Source organism: Sus scrofa, unplaced genomic scaffold (genome assembly GCF_000003025.6).
Source record: "Sus scrofa isolate TJ Tabasco breed Duroc unplaced genomic scaffold, Sscrofa11.1 Contig1914, whole genome shotgun sequence".
In the NCBI taxonomy this organism is placed as follows: Eukaryota; Metazoa; Chordata; class Mammalia; order Artiodactyla; family Suidae; genus Sus; species Sus scrofa.
The window spans coordinates 3,528,005-3,543,792 of NW_018084979.1; the positions used below are offsets into that span (position 1 = coordinate 3,528,005).

Consider the following 15,788-nt stretch of genomic DNA (forward strand, 5'->3'; position numbering starts at 1 on the left):
GCAGGGTGGCCAAAAAAGAAAGAAAACCAAACAAAAAACAGAAGTGGATGTTGAATGTGGTCATGGAGAAGCTGCCGTGTTCCCAAACGGTCAAAGACAAGTGTTATTTAAAAAGAAAAAAAGAGGAGTTACTGTCATGGCGCAGTGGAAACAAATCCGACGAGGAATCCTAAGGTTGCAGGTTTGATCCCTGGCCTTGCCCAGTGGGTTAAGGATCTGGTGTTGCTGTGAGTGTGGTGTAGGCTGTAGCTCTGATTTGACCCCTAGCCTGGGAACTTGAATATGCCACAGGTGCGGCCCTAAAAAGTAAAGAAAAAAAAGAAAGAAAAAAACCCTTAATTCCTTTTTTTTTTTTTTTTTTTTTTTTTTTGCTGGACCCATGGCATACGAGAGCTTCTGGGCCAGGGATTGAATCTGAGTCGCTCTGCGACCTGCACCACAGCTGTGGCAACATCAGATCCTTAACCCACTGAGCGAGGCCAGGGATCGAACCTGCAACCTTGTGGTTCCTAGTTGGATTCCTTTATGCTGCTCCACAATGGGAACGCCTCTAGAACCTTTTCAAACCTGAATCAGATTGGACCCTTCCACCTGAGCTGCCTGATCCACATATGAATCCAGCTTTGAAAGTCCTGACCCAGAAAGGAGAGCCGTGGGGTCCAGTACTGAAACTCTAAGCTCGGTTGAGTTGCTCACAAGGTCTCTGGCATGTTCTGTTTCCCTCAAACATTTCAAATACCCTATAGTGCCCCTGAGAGTCCTCTCTGGCCCGCTGCGTGTCTCAACGCACAGTCTGGGAAGCACGGGCCTAATCAAGGCGAGTGTCCGTGGTTGGTCCCCAGTCTGGGTTGTGTTTTAAAGCTCTGTCCTCGGAGCCATGTGTGCAGCTCATCGTTCCCACCCAGGGGAAGATACCCCAAATCCGCCACATTTTCCTGCCCATTTCCCCAGATGGACCCCCAGGCTGCCCCCGCCTCTCTGCCGTCACAGATGACCCCGCCCTTGGGTGGGCTTGCGGGGCAAGGCTTTGTTCACCTGGAGCAGACCCGCGAGCCCTGTGCTTAGTCCGGAAGCCCAGCCCACGTCCCGCCGGGCCCGCCTTCTCGGTCCGCGTGGCCCTCGGCAGGTGTGTCAGTTGAAGAGGCACGAAGTGGTCTCCCAGCTGACGTGGCATTTCTTTAGTCTCTGAATTTGAGCATCTTTGCATGCTCTTCTTGGTTGGCTCCTCTTCCGTAACTGGCTGGGCATACCCGTCAAACACTGGTCTTTGGGGGCTGCTGACCATCAGGAACCGCTCGGCCAGAGTTCCTCGCACGTCCGAGGTATGGATCCCGCGAGGGTTTTACGCATCAGAAATGTCTTCTCCGTCCTGTCATCTGGCCGACATTTTGCTCACGGTTTCCCTTTGGGGAACAGCGAATTTAAATTCTGAGTTAATTGACTCCATCATGTTTTGCCTCTTGCTTTTTGCAGTTAAATTTGGAGACATGCTCCCCTGTCCTCTCTCCTAGTCTCCTGCATGTCCTCCTGCCAGGTTTTTCTTCAGCGTTCGGGTCTTCGTGGGATCCAGAGTCCGCCTCTGCGTGCGCTGCCAGGCGGGGATCCGGCTCTTCCATCAGTGAGTCCGTGTCCAACCCTGTCTGTGCACAAACATCCTTTCCTTGTTCATCTGTGGGGACACTCTCTCCGTGCTCAGTCCTGTCTGTGCACTGGTCAGGTCAAGGACCGATATCACACTGCCTTTTTTTTTTTAATTAAAAGCAATGATGGGTGTTCCCGCTGCGGTGCATCTTGGCAGCATTTTCAGAGTGCTGGGATGCAGGTTCGATCCCCAGCCTGGAACATAGATTTGAAGATCCGGTGTTGCCGCAGCTGTGGCTTAGGTTGCAGCTGTGGCTCAGATATAATCCCTGGCTTGGGAATTCGACATGCTGCCGAACGGCCAAAAAGGAAAAAAAAAAAAGAAAATTATGGCCGTACCTGCAGCACGTGCAAGTTCCCGAGCCAGGGATTGAATCTGAGCCAAGCTGTGGCAACACTGGATCCTTTAGTCCACTGCACCGGGCTAGGGATTGAACCTGTACATCTGCAACAACCCGAGCCGGTGCCGCCAGGTTCTCATCCCCCTGCACCACAGAGGGAACTCCAATATGATACTGCTTTTATCACCCTGTGTTCATCAGGGTTCAAGCAGAGGAGCAGAGCCAGTAAGGGTTCCGTGTGAAGAGACTTAGTGCCCGTTGTTGCTGGTATTAAAAGGTACTGTGGGAGTTCCCGTCTTGGCTCGGTGGAAACAAATCTGACGAGTATCCATGAGGATGCAGGTTCGATCCCTGGCCTCACTCAGTGGGTTCAAGATCTGATGTTGCCATGAGTTGGGGTGTAGGTTGCAGACGTGGCTCGGATGTGGCATGGCTGTGGCTATGGTGTCGGCCAGCGGCCACAGCTCCAGTTTGACCCCTAGCCTGGGAACCTGCATATGCCATGGGTGTGGGCCTAAAAAAATTTAAAAAGGTACTGTGATGACTGTAGCTTAATTTTGGCCATCTTTTTAATGCTTACAAGCCCGCATTGGTGATCATGCTTCTTGATCTCCAAATTGATATCTTTGGTAGAATTTTTAGAACAGTCACGATCAAGTGCTCTGTCCTCATTGAGCAAGACAATCATGTGACTTTTCTCTCTTGCTTTACTGCAATTGGTTTCGTTATACGAACACATCAGCCTCCTTTCTCAGCTTTAGCCATCCTTGCATTCCTGTGAGAAGCCCAATTTGGTCATAATGCTCAAACTTTTTAATATGCAGTTGGGGTTAGCTGAATTTTTATATAAACTTTATCTGCTTATATCTATGATTGAAGTGAGACAGGTCTACAATTTCCTCCTTCTTTTTCTTTGTATTTTCCTTATTATGTTTTGGAATCAAGATTGCAGTGGCCTCACCACAGACTTTGCAGAAATTATTTTCTGCAATAACTTGTTAAGGGAGGAATTAACTGTTCCTTGAAACTTTACATTTACAGAGAAGAAGTTTTTGACTTTTAAGTCCATTTTATCAATTTATCTTTAGAGTGTGTTTTACTGTCTTTTTTTTTTTGGACTGGCACAAGGTCATGAAGGGTTTCTTTTATGTTGCATTCTGAAAGTTTATATTTTTACATTTAGGTATATGATCCATTTTGAGTTAACTTTAGTATGAGGTGTAAGGTTGAGATGGAGGGTTTTTGGTTTTTGTTTTTCATACGGATGCCCAATTTAGTGAAAATATTGTCCTGTCTCTGAACACCTCTCCACTTTAGGTCGAGCTATTCCGTCACCCTCAACAAACCAGGAATAGAAAGGAGTTTTCTCAACAGAAAGGAATTTTCTCAACCTGATGAGAAGGATCTACCAAAACTCCACCGTTAGTTACATAATGTTTAATTATTAATGGGAAAGATTGAAAGATTCCCCCCGAGACCAAGAATAAGACAAGGGTATCTAGTCTCTTCTTTCTTGTTTTTTTTTTTTTTTTTTTTTTTTTTTTTTTTTTTTTTTTTTTGCCACACCCACAGGGATTGAAGCCGAGCTGGAGCTACGGCAATGCCTGATCCTTTAACCCACTGCCCTGAACCAGGGACCAAACCTACACCGCTGCAGAGACAGTGCTGGCTCCTTAACCTGCCACGGCACTGTGGGAATGCCCAGCCTGTCTACTCCTGCCTCTTCAACATTGTCTGGGGGCTCCAGCCAGGGCAATTAAGCAAGGGAAAAAAAAAAAAAAAAAGCATCCAGTTTGGAAAGGAAGAAATAAATCTATCTCTATTTGCAGATGACAGGAACCTGCGTATAGAACATCCCGAGGAATCCACAAAAACTATCGGGACTAATAAATAAGCTGAGCAAGGTTGCAAGATACAAGATCAAATTGCAAAAATCCAATGTAGGACTTCCTGCTGTGGTGCAATGAGTTAATGCTCCGCTTGTCTCTGTGGAGACCCCAGATTCCATCTCTGGCTGGGAATTTCCACACACCTCAGGTGCAGCTGAAAAAGGAAAAAAAAAAAAAAATCCATTGTACTTTTATGCAATTGCGATGAACAATCCAAAGACGAAGTTAAAAAACATTTCCAGGAGTTCTCATTGTGGCGCAGTGGTTAACAGATCCGACTAGGGACCATGAGGTTGCGGGTTTGACCCCTGGCCTTGCCCGGTGGCTTGGGGATCCGGCGTTGCCGTGAGCTGTGGTGTAGGTTGCAGACATGGCTTGGATCCCGAGTTGCTGTGGCTCTGGCGTAGGCAGGTGGCTACGGCTCTGATTGGACCCCTAGCCTGGGAACCTCCATATGCCGTGGGAGTGGCCCTAGCAAAAGGCAAAAAGACAAAAAAAAAAAAAAAATTCCATTTACAACAACATCAAAAAGAATAAATTAGGAATAAATTTAGGAGGCGTTCCCATCGTGGTGCAGCGGAAATGAATCCAACTAGGAACCATGAGGTCGGGTTTGATCCCTGGCCTTGCTCAGTGGGTTCAGGATCCGGCATTGCCGTGCGCTGTGGTGTAGGGTCACAGCCGTGGCTACAGCTCCGATTCGACTCCTAGCCTAGGAACCTCCATATGTCACGGGTGCAGCTCTAAAAAGACCAAAAAAAAAAAAAAAAAAAAAAAAAGGAATAAATTTAAGCAAAAGTAGTGCAAAACTGTGCTCTGAAAACTACAAAACACAGCTGAAGGAGATTAAAGAAGGTCTAAATAAGTGGCAAAGACGTGTGTCACCACGTTGATTTCCAGATTCAATGCAAGACCTAACGAGATCTCAGATGGCTTTTTAAAAAATGAAAAAGTGATCCTAAAATCATATGGAAATACAAGGGATCTAGAAAAGCCAAAACAATCTTTAAAAAGAAGAATAAAGGAGTTCCCACTGTGGCACAGGAGGTCAAGGATCTGGCATCACGCAGCCGTGGGACGCATTCAGTCCCTGGCCCAGGAACTTCCATATGCCATGGGCATGGCCAAAAAAATACAGTTGGAGGATTCGACTTCCCAAGTTCAACACTTATTAGCAGCTACTGTAACCAAGGCGTGTAGCGCTGTGATGCAAGTAGACGTGGAGACCAATGGAACGGAGTCGAGAATCCAGAAAAAACCCTACATTTGCGACCAGCTGGTTTTTGACAAGGGTGCTCAGACAATTCAGTGGGGAAAGAACTGTCTCTTCAAGCGGTGCTCGGACAACTGGACACGCACAAGAACCGAGCTGGACCCGGCATTGCTGAGTGTGGGACTTCAGCATATTTTTTTGGGGGGGCATAATTTAATCCAATGCAGACCTCTTCCTTACAGTGTACATTAAATTTAGCTAAAAAGGGAGCTCCCATTGTGGCTCGTCTGGTTAAGAACCCAACTAGTATCCGTGAGGATGTGGGTTCCATCCCTGGCCTCACTCTGTGGGATAAGGATCCAGCATTGCTGAAAGCTGCTGCGCAGGTCTCAGATGCGTGCAGCTTGGATCTGGTGTTGCTGTGGCTGTGGTGTACAGGTGTAGCCCTAAAAAGCCAAAAAAAAAAAAAAGAAAGGAGAGGTTTCCTCTGTGGATCTTGCATTAAATCTGTAGGTCGTTTTGCAGAAGTGACATCTTAACCATGTCGAACCATCCACCTTGTGAACAAAGATTTTTCTCCCCATTTATTAGGCCTGGATTTCTTTCATCAGCATTCTCCAGTTTGTACAATACAAATCCTGTACATGTTTTGTAGTTTTATACCAAAGTAGTTAATTTTGGGGGGAGCGAAAGTAAATCTTTTTTTTTTTTGGTCTTTTTAGGGCTGCACCCGCGGCAGATGAAATTTCCCAGGCTAGGGATCCAATCGGAGCTGTAGTCCTCAGCCTACACCACAGCCACAGCAACAGAGATCTGAGTCACATCTGTGACCTACACCGTAGTTCGTGGCGACCCCAGATCCTTAACCCACTGAGCGAGGCCAGGGATTGAACCTGTGTCCTCATGGATGCTAGTCAGATTCGTTTCCTCTGAGCCGCGATGGGAACTCCTAAAGTAAATCTTACTGCTTTAAAATTTTTGGTTTACAGTTGTTTGCTTGCAGTAGAAGTAGGATTGAAGTTGTTTTGACCTTGTAGCAGCCTTGCTAACCTAACTTATTAGCAGTCAGACTTTTTTGGTAAAACTTTGGGGATTTTCTGCATAGACTATCATAACGTCTATGAATAGAGAGTCATTTCTTCCTTTCTATTCTGCACGCCATTTATTGATTTTTCTTGTTTTACTGCATTGTCTAGGACTGCCAGTACAATGGTGGATAGTAGTGGTTAGAGTGGGCATCTTTGTCTTGTTTCTGACCTTAGGGCAAAGCACCCAGTCCCTCAGTATTAACTATCATGTTAGCTGGAGTATTGTTTTGTTTATTTTATTTATTTATATTTTTTGTGGCCACACCCATAGCATAGGGCTGTTCCCAGGCCCGGAATTGAATCCAGCCAGAGCTTTGACCCGTATCGCAGCTGCAGCAATGCCAGATCCTTCAACACGCTGTGCTGGGCTGGGGATCCAACCAGTGTCCACAGAGACGAGCCTGGATCTTAAGGTACCGTACCACGGCAGGAACCCTTGTTTTGCTTTTTACAGACGTCTTTTATGAAATTTAGTAAAGCTTCTCCTATTTCTAGTTTTGATTTCTATCACATGCTTTCTCTGCGTGAATTGACACGATCACGTGGCTTCGTCTTTAGCCTGTGAATATGGTGGATCGACTTGATTTATTTTCGCACGTTGAACCAGCCTTGTTTTCCCAAGATAACCTCCATGTAGCTGTGGTATTTCTTTGTTCCTTATATCGCCAGATTCTATCTGCTAATAATACATTGAGGATTTTTGTGTCATGATGGCATTAGATTTTCTTTTCCCTTATGGGCTGGATTTTCCTGGTTCTGCAAATGTGGAGTCATTTTGGATTGTATCCTGCATGTTTGAACATTACGTTAGGAATATCTGGTTTTGTTTAAAATCTCATTAAGAATGGTGATATTTTTGTTAGCACGCAATCAACCCACTTGGGTTCAGGCTGCAAATTCCAAATAGCCTTCTGTGGGTCGTGGTTTCAATGTCAGTTCTGTTTTCAAAGGCTTTGGATTGTTATCTGGGTCCATCCTGTGTGGGCACTGCCCAGGGGCCAGTGCGGGGCTCAGACAGTGCCGTGTCCCACCGTGCATTTCTCAGACTTGGTGTGAAAATCAGGATCGGACCCGGGCACACACAGCTTGGGATGGAGCCCAGAAGTCACCAACAACTTCAGGGGTCACTTTCTGCCGTCTCAGCTCCAGCGTGTCCCAGTTACTTTCTGGCTCCCTGGGGCGGAAGTCTGGGGCTTCTGTCGCCCACCCTCCCGCACACTCCCTGTGACTGTGCCTGCATTTTTGACTGGCTCTCTCCCTGTCCCCTCAAGGCAAGCGGGTCCCACCCTCTGGGGCCAGGGTCTTCTCCCTAAAGCAACGCTTTTGAACCCTGCCGCCGCCTTGACTGTGGCCTGGGTGGGAGGTGGGACTGTGCAGAGGCACAGGTGTGCGAGAACGGAGGAAAGAAAACCCTCACCGCCCCAACCACAGACGGGACACGCGCCCCCCTACCCCGGGCTCCCCAACCGCTCTTCTTTCCCTCCCGGAGCCAGAGCTGTGGGGCTGCTCCTGGAGCTCTCTGGCCACGTCCTGTCCCCACGTCTGGCTCTCGGGCCAGGTGGAGTCCCGGCCAGGGCTGTGGGGAGAAGATCCTGGAACCCACACCCGGTTGGTGGTGCTGCCTTTCTGGCTCCCTGCCAGCTGCCTGCTGCTTGCTCTCTTCAGCATCCTCCGTGCCTCATGCAGGGCACTTCTTCCGCTTCCTTTTCCTTCTCATTCTCTCTCTCTCTTTTTTTTTTTTTTTTTTTTTTTTTGCTTTTTAGGGCCACACATGTGGTGTATGGAGGTTCCCAGGTTAGGGGTCAAATCGGAACTGCAGTTGCTGGCCTGCACTGAAGCCACAGCAACGCCAGATCCGAGCTGCCTCTGCGACCTACACCACAGCTCCCGGCAACACCGGGTCCTTAGCACTGAGTAAGGCCAGGGATTGAACCCGCATCCTCATGGCTACTAGTCTGGGTCGTTGCCGCCGCACCACAACGGCAACCCTCGTATTACCTTCTTTTTACAGCTGCACCCAGCGGGAGAGACAGGGTGGCCACGGTGGTTCCATCTCACTCAAAATGGGAACGCAGGAGACGCCAAAGCAAAAGAACCACCAGGAACCCCTGTTCTGGATTCGCTAACTCCGCAGAACTGCCACACAGGCTTTCTCTTTACTGAGGTGCGTGTGGATGAGGCGCCTTTTACTCGGGACCACTTGCAGGTCGGCTACAGGCACCCTGACAGTTCACCTGGCCACGTCCTCGTGCCTCCCGGGAGGAGGGGTCTGCTCGGCAGCAGTCGGCACTCGGAGCCCCCGTCGGTGTCCACGCGCCACCCTCCTTCCGTGCACCTGCAGGGTAAGTCTTTCCTTGTCCTTTCCCATCCACACGCCCATCGTCTTTATGGGTCCCTCGTCAACAGTGTCTATCTTGATTTTAAAAAATCGGACTGACCATCTTGGTCCCTCAGTGGGGACACTTAGTCCACGTGCCTCTAACATAATTACGGATATAAGAGGGGTTAAATCTGCCCTCTTTAAAAGCGTTCTGATTTCTGCAGCTGCTCTATTTCCCCCTCCTCTCTTGTCTCTTGCGTTGATTATTGAGAAAACGTCCATTGACTTCTTCCTATGGTTTGTAGGTTGTACGGACTAGAAGCCAGAAGGTTCCAGGTGCTTCCTCAGCTGCTCTGAGTGAATCAGCGCCCCCTCCTCTCTCTCTCACCCTTGCGTCTTATGCTGTGGTTGGTTTGTAATTTAATCTCATGTATTAGGAAACGTCTTCATTCCTAAACTTTGTCATCATTATCATCTGCAGTCTGTTTGCAGATTTCCCCAGGGGTTTGCCGAATCTCCCGCCCTGCTTGCTTTCTTGCTTCTCTGACCTTCTATCTGGGACCAGACTCTCCGCCCAGAGGGCATCCTTCGGCAAGCCTGCTACCGTAAACTCTGTCTCTCTCCGTTTGAGTGAAGACTTATTTTAGGTCGGCAACTGTATAACCTATTGCTGTTGCAAGAAGTTGCCACAAATTAAAGCAACACAGATTTAGCACCTTGCAGTTCTGCAGTCTTGTTGGGCTAAAATCCAGGCTGGCTCCTGGAAGCTCTGGGGGGCAATTTATTTCCTCGCTTTTTCTAGAGGCACCTGTATGTCTCAGCTCCTGGCCGCTCCTGCCATCTTCCAAGTCAGGGCGCGGTATCTTCTAATCTCTGTCTCACACCACTGCCTCCCTCTTACAAGGATGCTTGTGGTGACAGTGGGCCCATCCCGATAATCTGGGCTGGGCCTGGATCTCAAGGCCTTTCATTTAATCGCATCTTCCAGAGGGAGCCCAGCACACGTTGCAAGTGTCCTGGGCCTGGCCCTGGTGGGCTGGACGCACCAATGGGAGGGTCGGGAGGCAAGAACAGGATGCTGAAGTGGTGATGGGGTGTGTGGTGTGCAGAGCGCTGGCTCAGGCGTGCAGGTTTTGGGTTAAAGATTGGGCTTTTCAGGAGTTCCCATTGTGGCTCAGCAGCTTAAGGACCTGATGTTGTCTCTGTGAGGATGCAGGTCCCATCCCTGGCCTTGCTCAGTGGGTTAAGGATCCAGTGTTGCCACAAGCTGTGGCACAGGTCACAGCTGCAGCTACAATTTGACCCCAGTCCTGGGAACTTCCATATGCTGCAGGCGTGGCCATAAAAAAGAAAAAAAAAAAAAAAAAAAAAAAAGAAAAGAAATTGGACGTTTCGAGCAGCCCTTGGGTAGGTGGCGGGGAGGGCAGATGGAGAGAGGCTGCCGGGATGGGCAGGGTGGCCTGGGGCAGGGCGTTCTCTCACTGTGAAGCAGCGAGGGAGCAGGCCGCGCTGGCTGTGGTGTGGGCTCAGGGGACCCTGGAGGTGCTTCCGCCCCTCCTCTGCCTCCCAAGCCTGTCAGGGTGGGTCTGCCAGGTGGTCACTGACCAGATGGACCCAGCACACCCTGGGCCTCCTCCCTCTCCTCCCTTCACGCTGCAGAGATGGCCTTGCAACCCAGGCGCCTTGTCCCTGGGGACCTCCCTGGGAAAGCTGAGCCTCGTCGGGTCTGGGGCCCCTTCCTGGGCACAGAGGCAGCTTTGGGGTCCTGACTGCTCGTCCGCCAGTGAGAGCAGGGGTGTGCGTGCTGAGAGGGCTGCTGTTCCCCAGTCAATGGTCCTGAGGGCTCAGCCCGGGGCGGGGGGGGGGCACCTGGACCCCTCGCCCGTGTCTCAGGGAAGGCCCAGGGTGGCCTGCTGCCCCGATGCCCCCCGACCCCCAGTGCTGAGGGAGGGCAGCAGACCTGGTCACCTACAGACTCAACCAGCTGCGTCAGGGCCTCAGTGCAAGCAGACCCGGTGTGAGGGTCCAGGGTGTCCTCCAGGCAGAGGCCAGCAGGTAGGCGGCCAGTGCTCCCTGCCTCCCGATCGGGTGCACGTGGCCGGGATATTGGGGGCACTGCTCGGTGAGGACAGGGCGGGGGCTCCTGCAGGGGGAAGGAGCCTAGCGTGCCCACCCTGGATGGTTGGAGAAGAGGATGGGGGCTGCCCACTGCCCCTGTTCTCCGCCGTCAGAAAAAAAACAAAAACAAAAAACCGGGAAGGCTGGGGAAATCCAGGATCCATGGCCTTTCCGGGCCGCGGCACCGTGCCCTCAAACCAGGTCCCTGGGGGCCGCCTGCAGCCAGTCGGCGGTCGGTCCGGGCCTCGAGTCGGGGCCAGCTCCTCGGGTAGGCGCAGGGTCCAGCAGGCCGCCTGTCGCGGGCGCTTGGGGTCACCCCGTGGGAGGCCTGGGTATGGACTGCCGCGGAATCTCAGGCTCTGAGCGGAACCGAGGCGCCTGCGGGGCGATTCTCGGGCTTTGGGTGAGGAGCGCGGAGAGTCTTCCTGGGCCTGCGCGTGGACGCCGGCGGGGTCCGGCTCCGCAGGGCCACCGGTCCCCGGCGCCGCCGCGGCGCAGTGCTGTCGCCGAGGCAACCGGCGCTGCGGAGGGGGCGGGGGCGCGGGGACCCCCACCGGGGTCGGGGGGGGGTGGCCCGCGGCCGGGAGCGCGGGGCGGGGCCTCGGGCCGGGGGCGGGGCGCGCGCGGACGCGGGGCTCAGCGGAGCGGAGAGGAGCGCGGCCTCGGCCGGGCGCACAGACCGGCTCGGCGGGGCCGGCCCCGGCGGCGCAGCATCTGGCCGGCGGCGGCGGGTAGGTGCAGGCGGGGCGCGCGGGCAGGGCGCGCGTGCCGCGGGACCCAGTGAGCCCTCGACTCCCCGGGCTCAGGGGCGGCGGGATGCAGGGGCGGCGCTGCAGGGGTGAGGCCTGGGCGGCGGGGCGGCTGGGACCGGGGCCTGTCGGGCGGGGGCGGGCGGTGGGGGCGGAGGAGGGAAGACGCATCTTGCGGGGAGCGGCCCAAGCCCCGCACCGCCCTCTGTCCGATCCGGCCCGGGGAGGGCCGCCCCTTCCTCTTCCCCTGTCGCTCCTTGTGGGCACTGAGGGATGGTTGCTTACGGGCGGAGGTGCGAGGCAACCGGGAGGAGGCGGGGAGTGGGGGGCCCGGAGGTTCTCGAGCCTGTGAGGTCCGGGCAGTGGGGCATGCAGGGGTCCCGGGGCCCAGCACAGGACGGCCAGGGCAGCAGCGCCTAAGGCCGGTCCTCGGAGAGAGGCTGGGGCAGGGTATGGGGGAGGGGCGGCCAGGCCCTGGCGCTGGCTGCCTGGGGCTTCCTTTGTCAGCTCCCGTTGGGATGGGGTCTGGCCAAGCACCCTCAGCCCCTCTGCCCGTGTTTGACGAGTGACTGAAGGAGCGAGAACGCCATGGAGTGGATGGGGAGACGAGGGTTAGTGGAGCCGTGGCTATTTGGCTAGTTGGCCGGGCCAGGGGCTGGGATGAAGGAAATTCCCAGGCCTCTGCTGCAGCCATAGGAGGCCCAGGCTGGGGCAGGGAGAAGGGGCTTCGTAGGTCAAGCACATCCACCCGGAGAGGGGGGACACAGGCTGGCTGCGTGAGTGGGAGCAGGAGCTCATGGCGGTGCGGCGGCAGGGGCACATGCCCACGGCTCTCCCCAGGCATCTTCTGAGGCCTGTTGGAGCTCGCAGTGGTTGGGGGTCCTGGGTGTGGCGACAGAGACCCCTGGGAGGTGGGTGCTGCGTGGGGTAGCAGCCGCAATGAGGGCAGGGGTGGAGGTGCCATGGGAAGGGGCTGTGGTGGCACCAGGGGCAGGCTGAGTACTTGCTCCACAGACACGGGTGATGTTACATTTTATGTCCTTGTCTAGACAGGGCAGTAAACAGCCCTGGGGCCAGGGGTGCTGTGGGAGGGACAGCAGGCGTGGGGACCTGGCTGGGAGTGAGCCGGGAAGTGGGTGGGGCCTCCGTCGTCCCCTGGGTGTGAAGGTTGGGGACTGGTGTGGGACTCTGACCAGCACAGCCATGACAACCAGTGCCAGGGGTGTGAGAGAGACGCAGGGGGCTCCGGAACCCAAAGGAAGCTCGGGTGGGTGTCAGGGGAGGGAGGCCTGGCTTCCTGAGACTGCCCTGAAGGTGCAGGGGAGGGGGCGGCAGGGGGGCCACCCCTTCGCGGTGAGCCGGACCCCGCGGGTGAACTGGTGGGGGCTGGGGGAATGTACGCAGCGGGAGATGCTGCCAGGGCCAGAGCCTCCCAGGGCAATAGGGAGCCACGGTAGGAGCAGGGCAGGGAGTGCTCCACACGCTGGCTCTGTGGACGGCGGACGGGAGGGGAGACCAAGTCGGCCGGGGCAGAGGCAGGGAGGCACAGAGAGGCGTGTAGGATGGGATCCTCAGGATCTGGATGACTCTTAGTCCTGCATCCGAAAACCGGTCCGCAGCCCCGGCTCCCGGCTCCCGGGATGGGGCCTGGTCTCTGCCGGCCTCCCTGAGCGCGCGGCGGTGCTGAGGGCGCAGACCCGCCTCCCGCCAGGTGCGGCGCCCGCCAGATCCCTCGGGAAGGCCTCGGCCGGGATCCGGGGCGTGCGGCCCGGGCCTCCAGAGCCGGAGGGACAGCGGCGTGGGCCCAGCAGGAACAAACCACCAGGGCCCCGGGGACGCGCGCGGCGGGGAGAAGCCACTTCCGTTCCGTTCCGTCCCCGGCGCTGGCGGGAACGAGGGCTCAGGTCTCAGGTCTCAGGTGGGGCTGCAGCGCCCCCTGGAGGCCCCGCTCCGGCTCGCGGTCCCCCGTGCGCGCATCGGCGCGTGCGCGAGCCAGAGGCCGGGGCCCGGAGTAGGGACAGCGCCCCTCGCCCGAAGCAAGTCGCGGGGGCGGCCGACCCCTCAGCATCCTGACTCTTTCTGCTCTGATTCCCTCAGATTCCGACCTCGCCGGCCGGGAGCGGTGGCGCCCTCGGGCGGCTGGACCGGCCCCGCGCCATGCCCGAAGGCTGAGCGCCGCAGCCGCCGCCGCCGCCGCCGCCGCAGGGCCTCGTCCCGCCTCGCGTGGGGGCGCACCCGCCCAGGTCGGTGCCCCGGCGGCGGACCATGGTGCTGCCGCCCCCGGACCGGCGCCACGTGTGCCTGACCACGTTGGTGATCATGGGCAGCATGGCGGTCATGGACGCGTACCTGGTGGAGCAGAACCAGGGCCCGCGCAAGATCGGCGTGTGCATCATTGTGCTGGTGGGCGACGTGTGCTTCCTGTTGGTGCTGCGCTACGTGGCCGTGTGGGTTGGCGCCGAGGTGCGCACGGCCAAGCGCGGCTACGCCATGATCCTCTGGTTCCTCTACATCTTCGTGCTGGAGATCAAGCTCTACTTCATCTTCCAGAACTACAAGGCGGCGCGGCGAGGCGCGGCCGACCCGGTGGCGCGAAAGGCGCTGACGCTGCTGCTGTCGGTGTGTGTGCCCGGCCTCTTCCTGCTGCTCGTGGCGCTGGACCGCATGGAGTACGTGCGCACCTTCCGTAAGCGCGAGGACCTGCGCGGCCGGCTCTTCTGGGTGGCCTTGGACCTGCTGGACCTGCTGGACATGCAGGCCAACCTGTGGGAGCCGCCGCGCACCGGGCTGCCCCTGTGGGCCGAGGGCCTCACCTTCTTCTACTGCTACATGCTGCTGCTGGTGCTGCCGTGCGTCGCGCTCAGCGAGGTCAGCATGCAGGGCGAGCACATCGCGCCGCAGAAGATGATGCTCTATCCGGTGCTCAGCCTCGCCACCGTCAACGTGGTGGCCGTGCTGGCCCGTGCCGCCAACATGGCGCTCTTCCGCGACAGCCGCGTCTCGGCCATCTTCGTGGGCAAGAACGTGGTGGCCCTGGCCACCAAGGCCTGCACCTTCCTCGAGTACCGCCGCCAGGTGCGCGACTTCCCGCCGCCCGCCCTGGCGCTGGAGTTGCAGCCGCCGCCGCCGCAGCGCAACTCGGTGCCGCCGCCCCCGCCGCTGCACGGCCCGCCGGGCCGCCCTCACGGGCCGTCGCCCACGCGCGATGCTCTGGACACGTGACAGGGCCCACGCGGCTCCTGGGGCCACCCCGGGGGCGCTGAGCCGCGCAGCGGCAGACGCGTGGTTTGCATGGGATGGGGTCGGGGTGGGCTCCCCCCGGGGCCAGGTGCACTGAGTGCCGGTACCCGGGGGCCCCGCAGCTGCTGCTTCATCTCAGGAATCCCTTGGACCACAGACCTCGGCCCGTGCCCGGCCAGCCCGAGGGCAAGGGTCCCGCCCTGCCAGCTGGGGGCCTGGGTGGGAAGGGAGGACAGCATGGGCGGAGGTCTGGTCCCTTGGGGTCCGGCGATGAGGGCCTCAGGCTCAGAGTTAGGGGCCAAGGAGGCCTCTGTCATTTTAAGACTCGTGTTTACAGTTTTGTATGCAACCCGGCAGTGCTCTGCTGTTTTGCTGCGCCTGGGCTCTGCTGGCTCCGGAGGGGGTTTGGGGGGGTGTGTGCGGCGTGAGCGAGTGAAGGTGGGGACTTGGACCAGTCCATTTCTCTGGAGCTCCTGGGTCGGGGCGCCATGGTTGCTCAGTCCTGGCGACACCTCCCTCCAACCTCAGTGTCCCCATTCTGGAATTCCTTAACGCCATTCCTCACCCCAGGGCTGTGTGGCCCCAGGTCTCTGCCTCCACGCCTCTGGCCCAGAAGGAGGGTGGGGACAGGGTTGTAGCCACCGCGCTGTCCAGCGCCCAGGGCTCTCCTCCCGTGCCCAGGGCTCTTCCAGCCCAGGACAGCCGGAAACCACTTGGGACTAGGCCTCGGCTCTGCTCCCCGTGGCTGTTACGGCCGCAGGTCAGGAGCGTGGCACCTGGCGCCGATACCGGTGGAGTGGGCAGCGGCCCGGGCCCGGGCCACACGGCGCCCTGGAGAGGACGCCTAGGCTGGTCTGTCTGAGCCCGGAGTGCCGAAGTCACACGAGCCGTATGCTGGCCTCCGCCTGGGCCCCTGCACTTGCGACGTGACCCAGGAGGGGCCCTTTGCCTCTGGCCTCGTGATGCCTGGATGATGCTGTTTGAGGATGCCTCGCGGGGCCTGGGCAGTGGGCACGCACAGCTCCTCGAGGGCACTCTCTTGGGGAGCCCCCACCCCCCTAGCCCCGAGGTGAGCCAGGCGCTTGCTCACTTGAACCGCCTGATGGCAAGGCCCGCTGTCCCTGCTGCCCAACAGGCCTAAACCCTTGGCTCCCAGAAGGGCAGCGAGCTGGCGGTTCGGAGCAGGGTC

General features: G+C 56.7%; 1 protein-coding gene across 7 annotated transcripts; it reads left to right on the forward strand.

The window, feature by feature from the left end:
- The first annotated feature begins 376 nt into the window (after positions 1–376).
- On the forward strand, positions 377–14,948 carry TMEM121 (transmembrane protein 121). 7 transcript variants are annotated; one of them, XM_021081568.1, is made up of 6 exons: positions 476–699; positions 1,474–1,618; positions 3,300–3,476; positions 6,444–6,585; positions 8,184–8,514; positions 13,457–14,948. In XM_021081568.1, exon 6 carries the CDS (start codon positions 13,625–13,627, stop codon positions 14,579–14,581), a length of 957 nt encoding a protein of 318 aa, XP_020937227.1. In that variant the 5' UTR covers positions 476–699; positions 1,474–1,618; positions 3,300–3,476; positions 6,444–6,585; positions 8,184–8,514; positions 13,457–13,624; the 3' UTR covers positions 14,582–14,948. The 7 variants fall into 7 exon arrangements, 5 of the variants coding, with proteins under 5 accessions (XP_020937226.1, XP_020937228.1, XP_020937227.1 ...); XR_002341088.1 differs by lacking the exon at positions 13,457–14,948 and adding an exon at positions 8,798–9,204 and having other exon boundaries at positions 377–1,618; XR_002341089.1 differs by lacking the exon at positions 13,457–14,948 and adding an exon at positions 8,798–9,204 and having other exon boundaries at positions 377–1,618; positions 3,300–3,403.
- Positions 14,949–15,788: the final 840 nt, after the last annotated feature.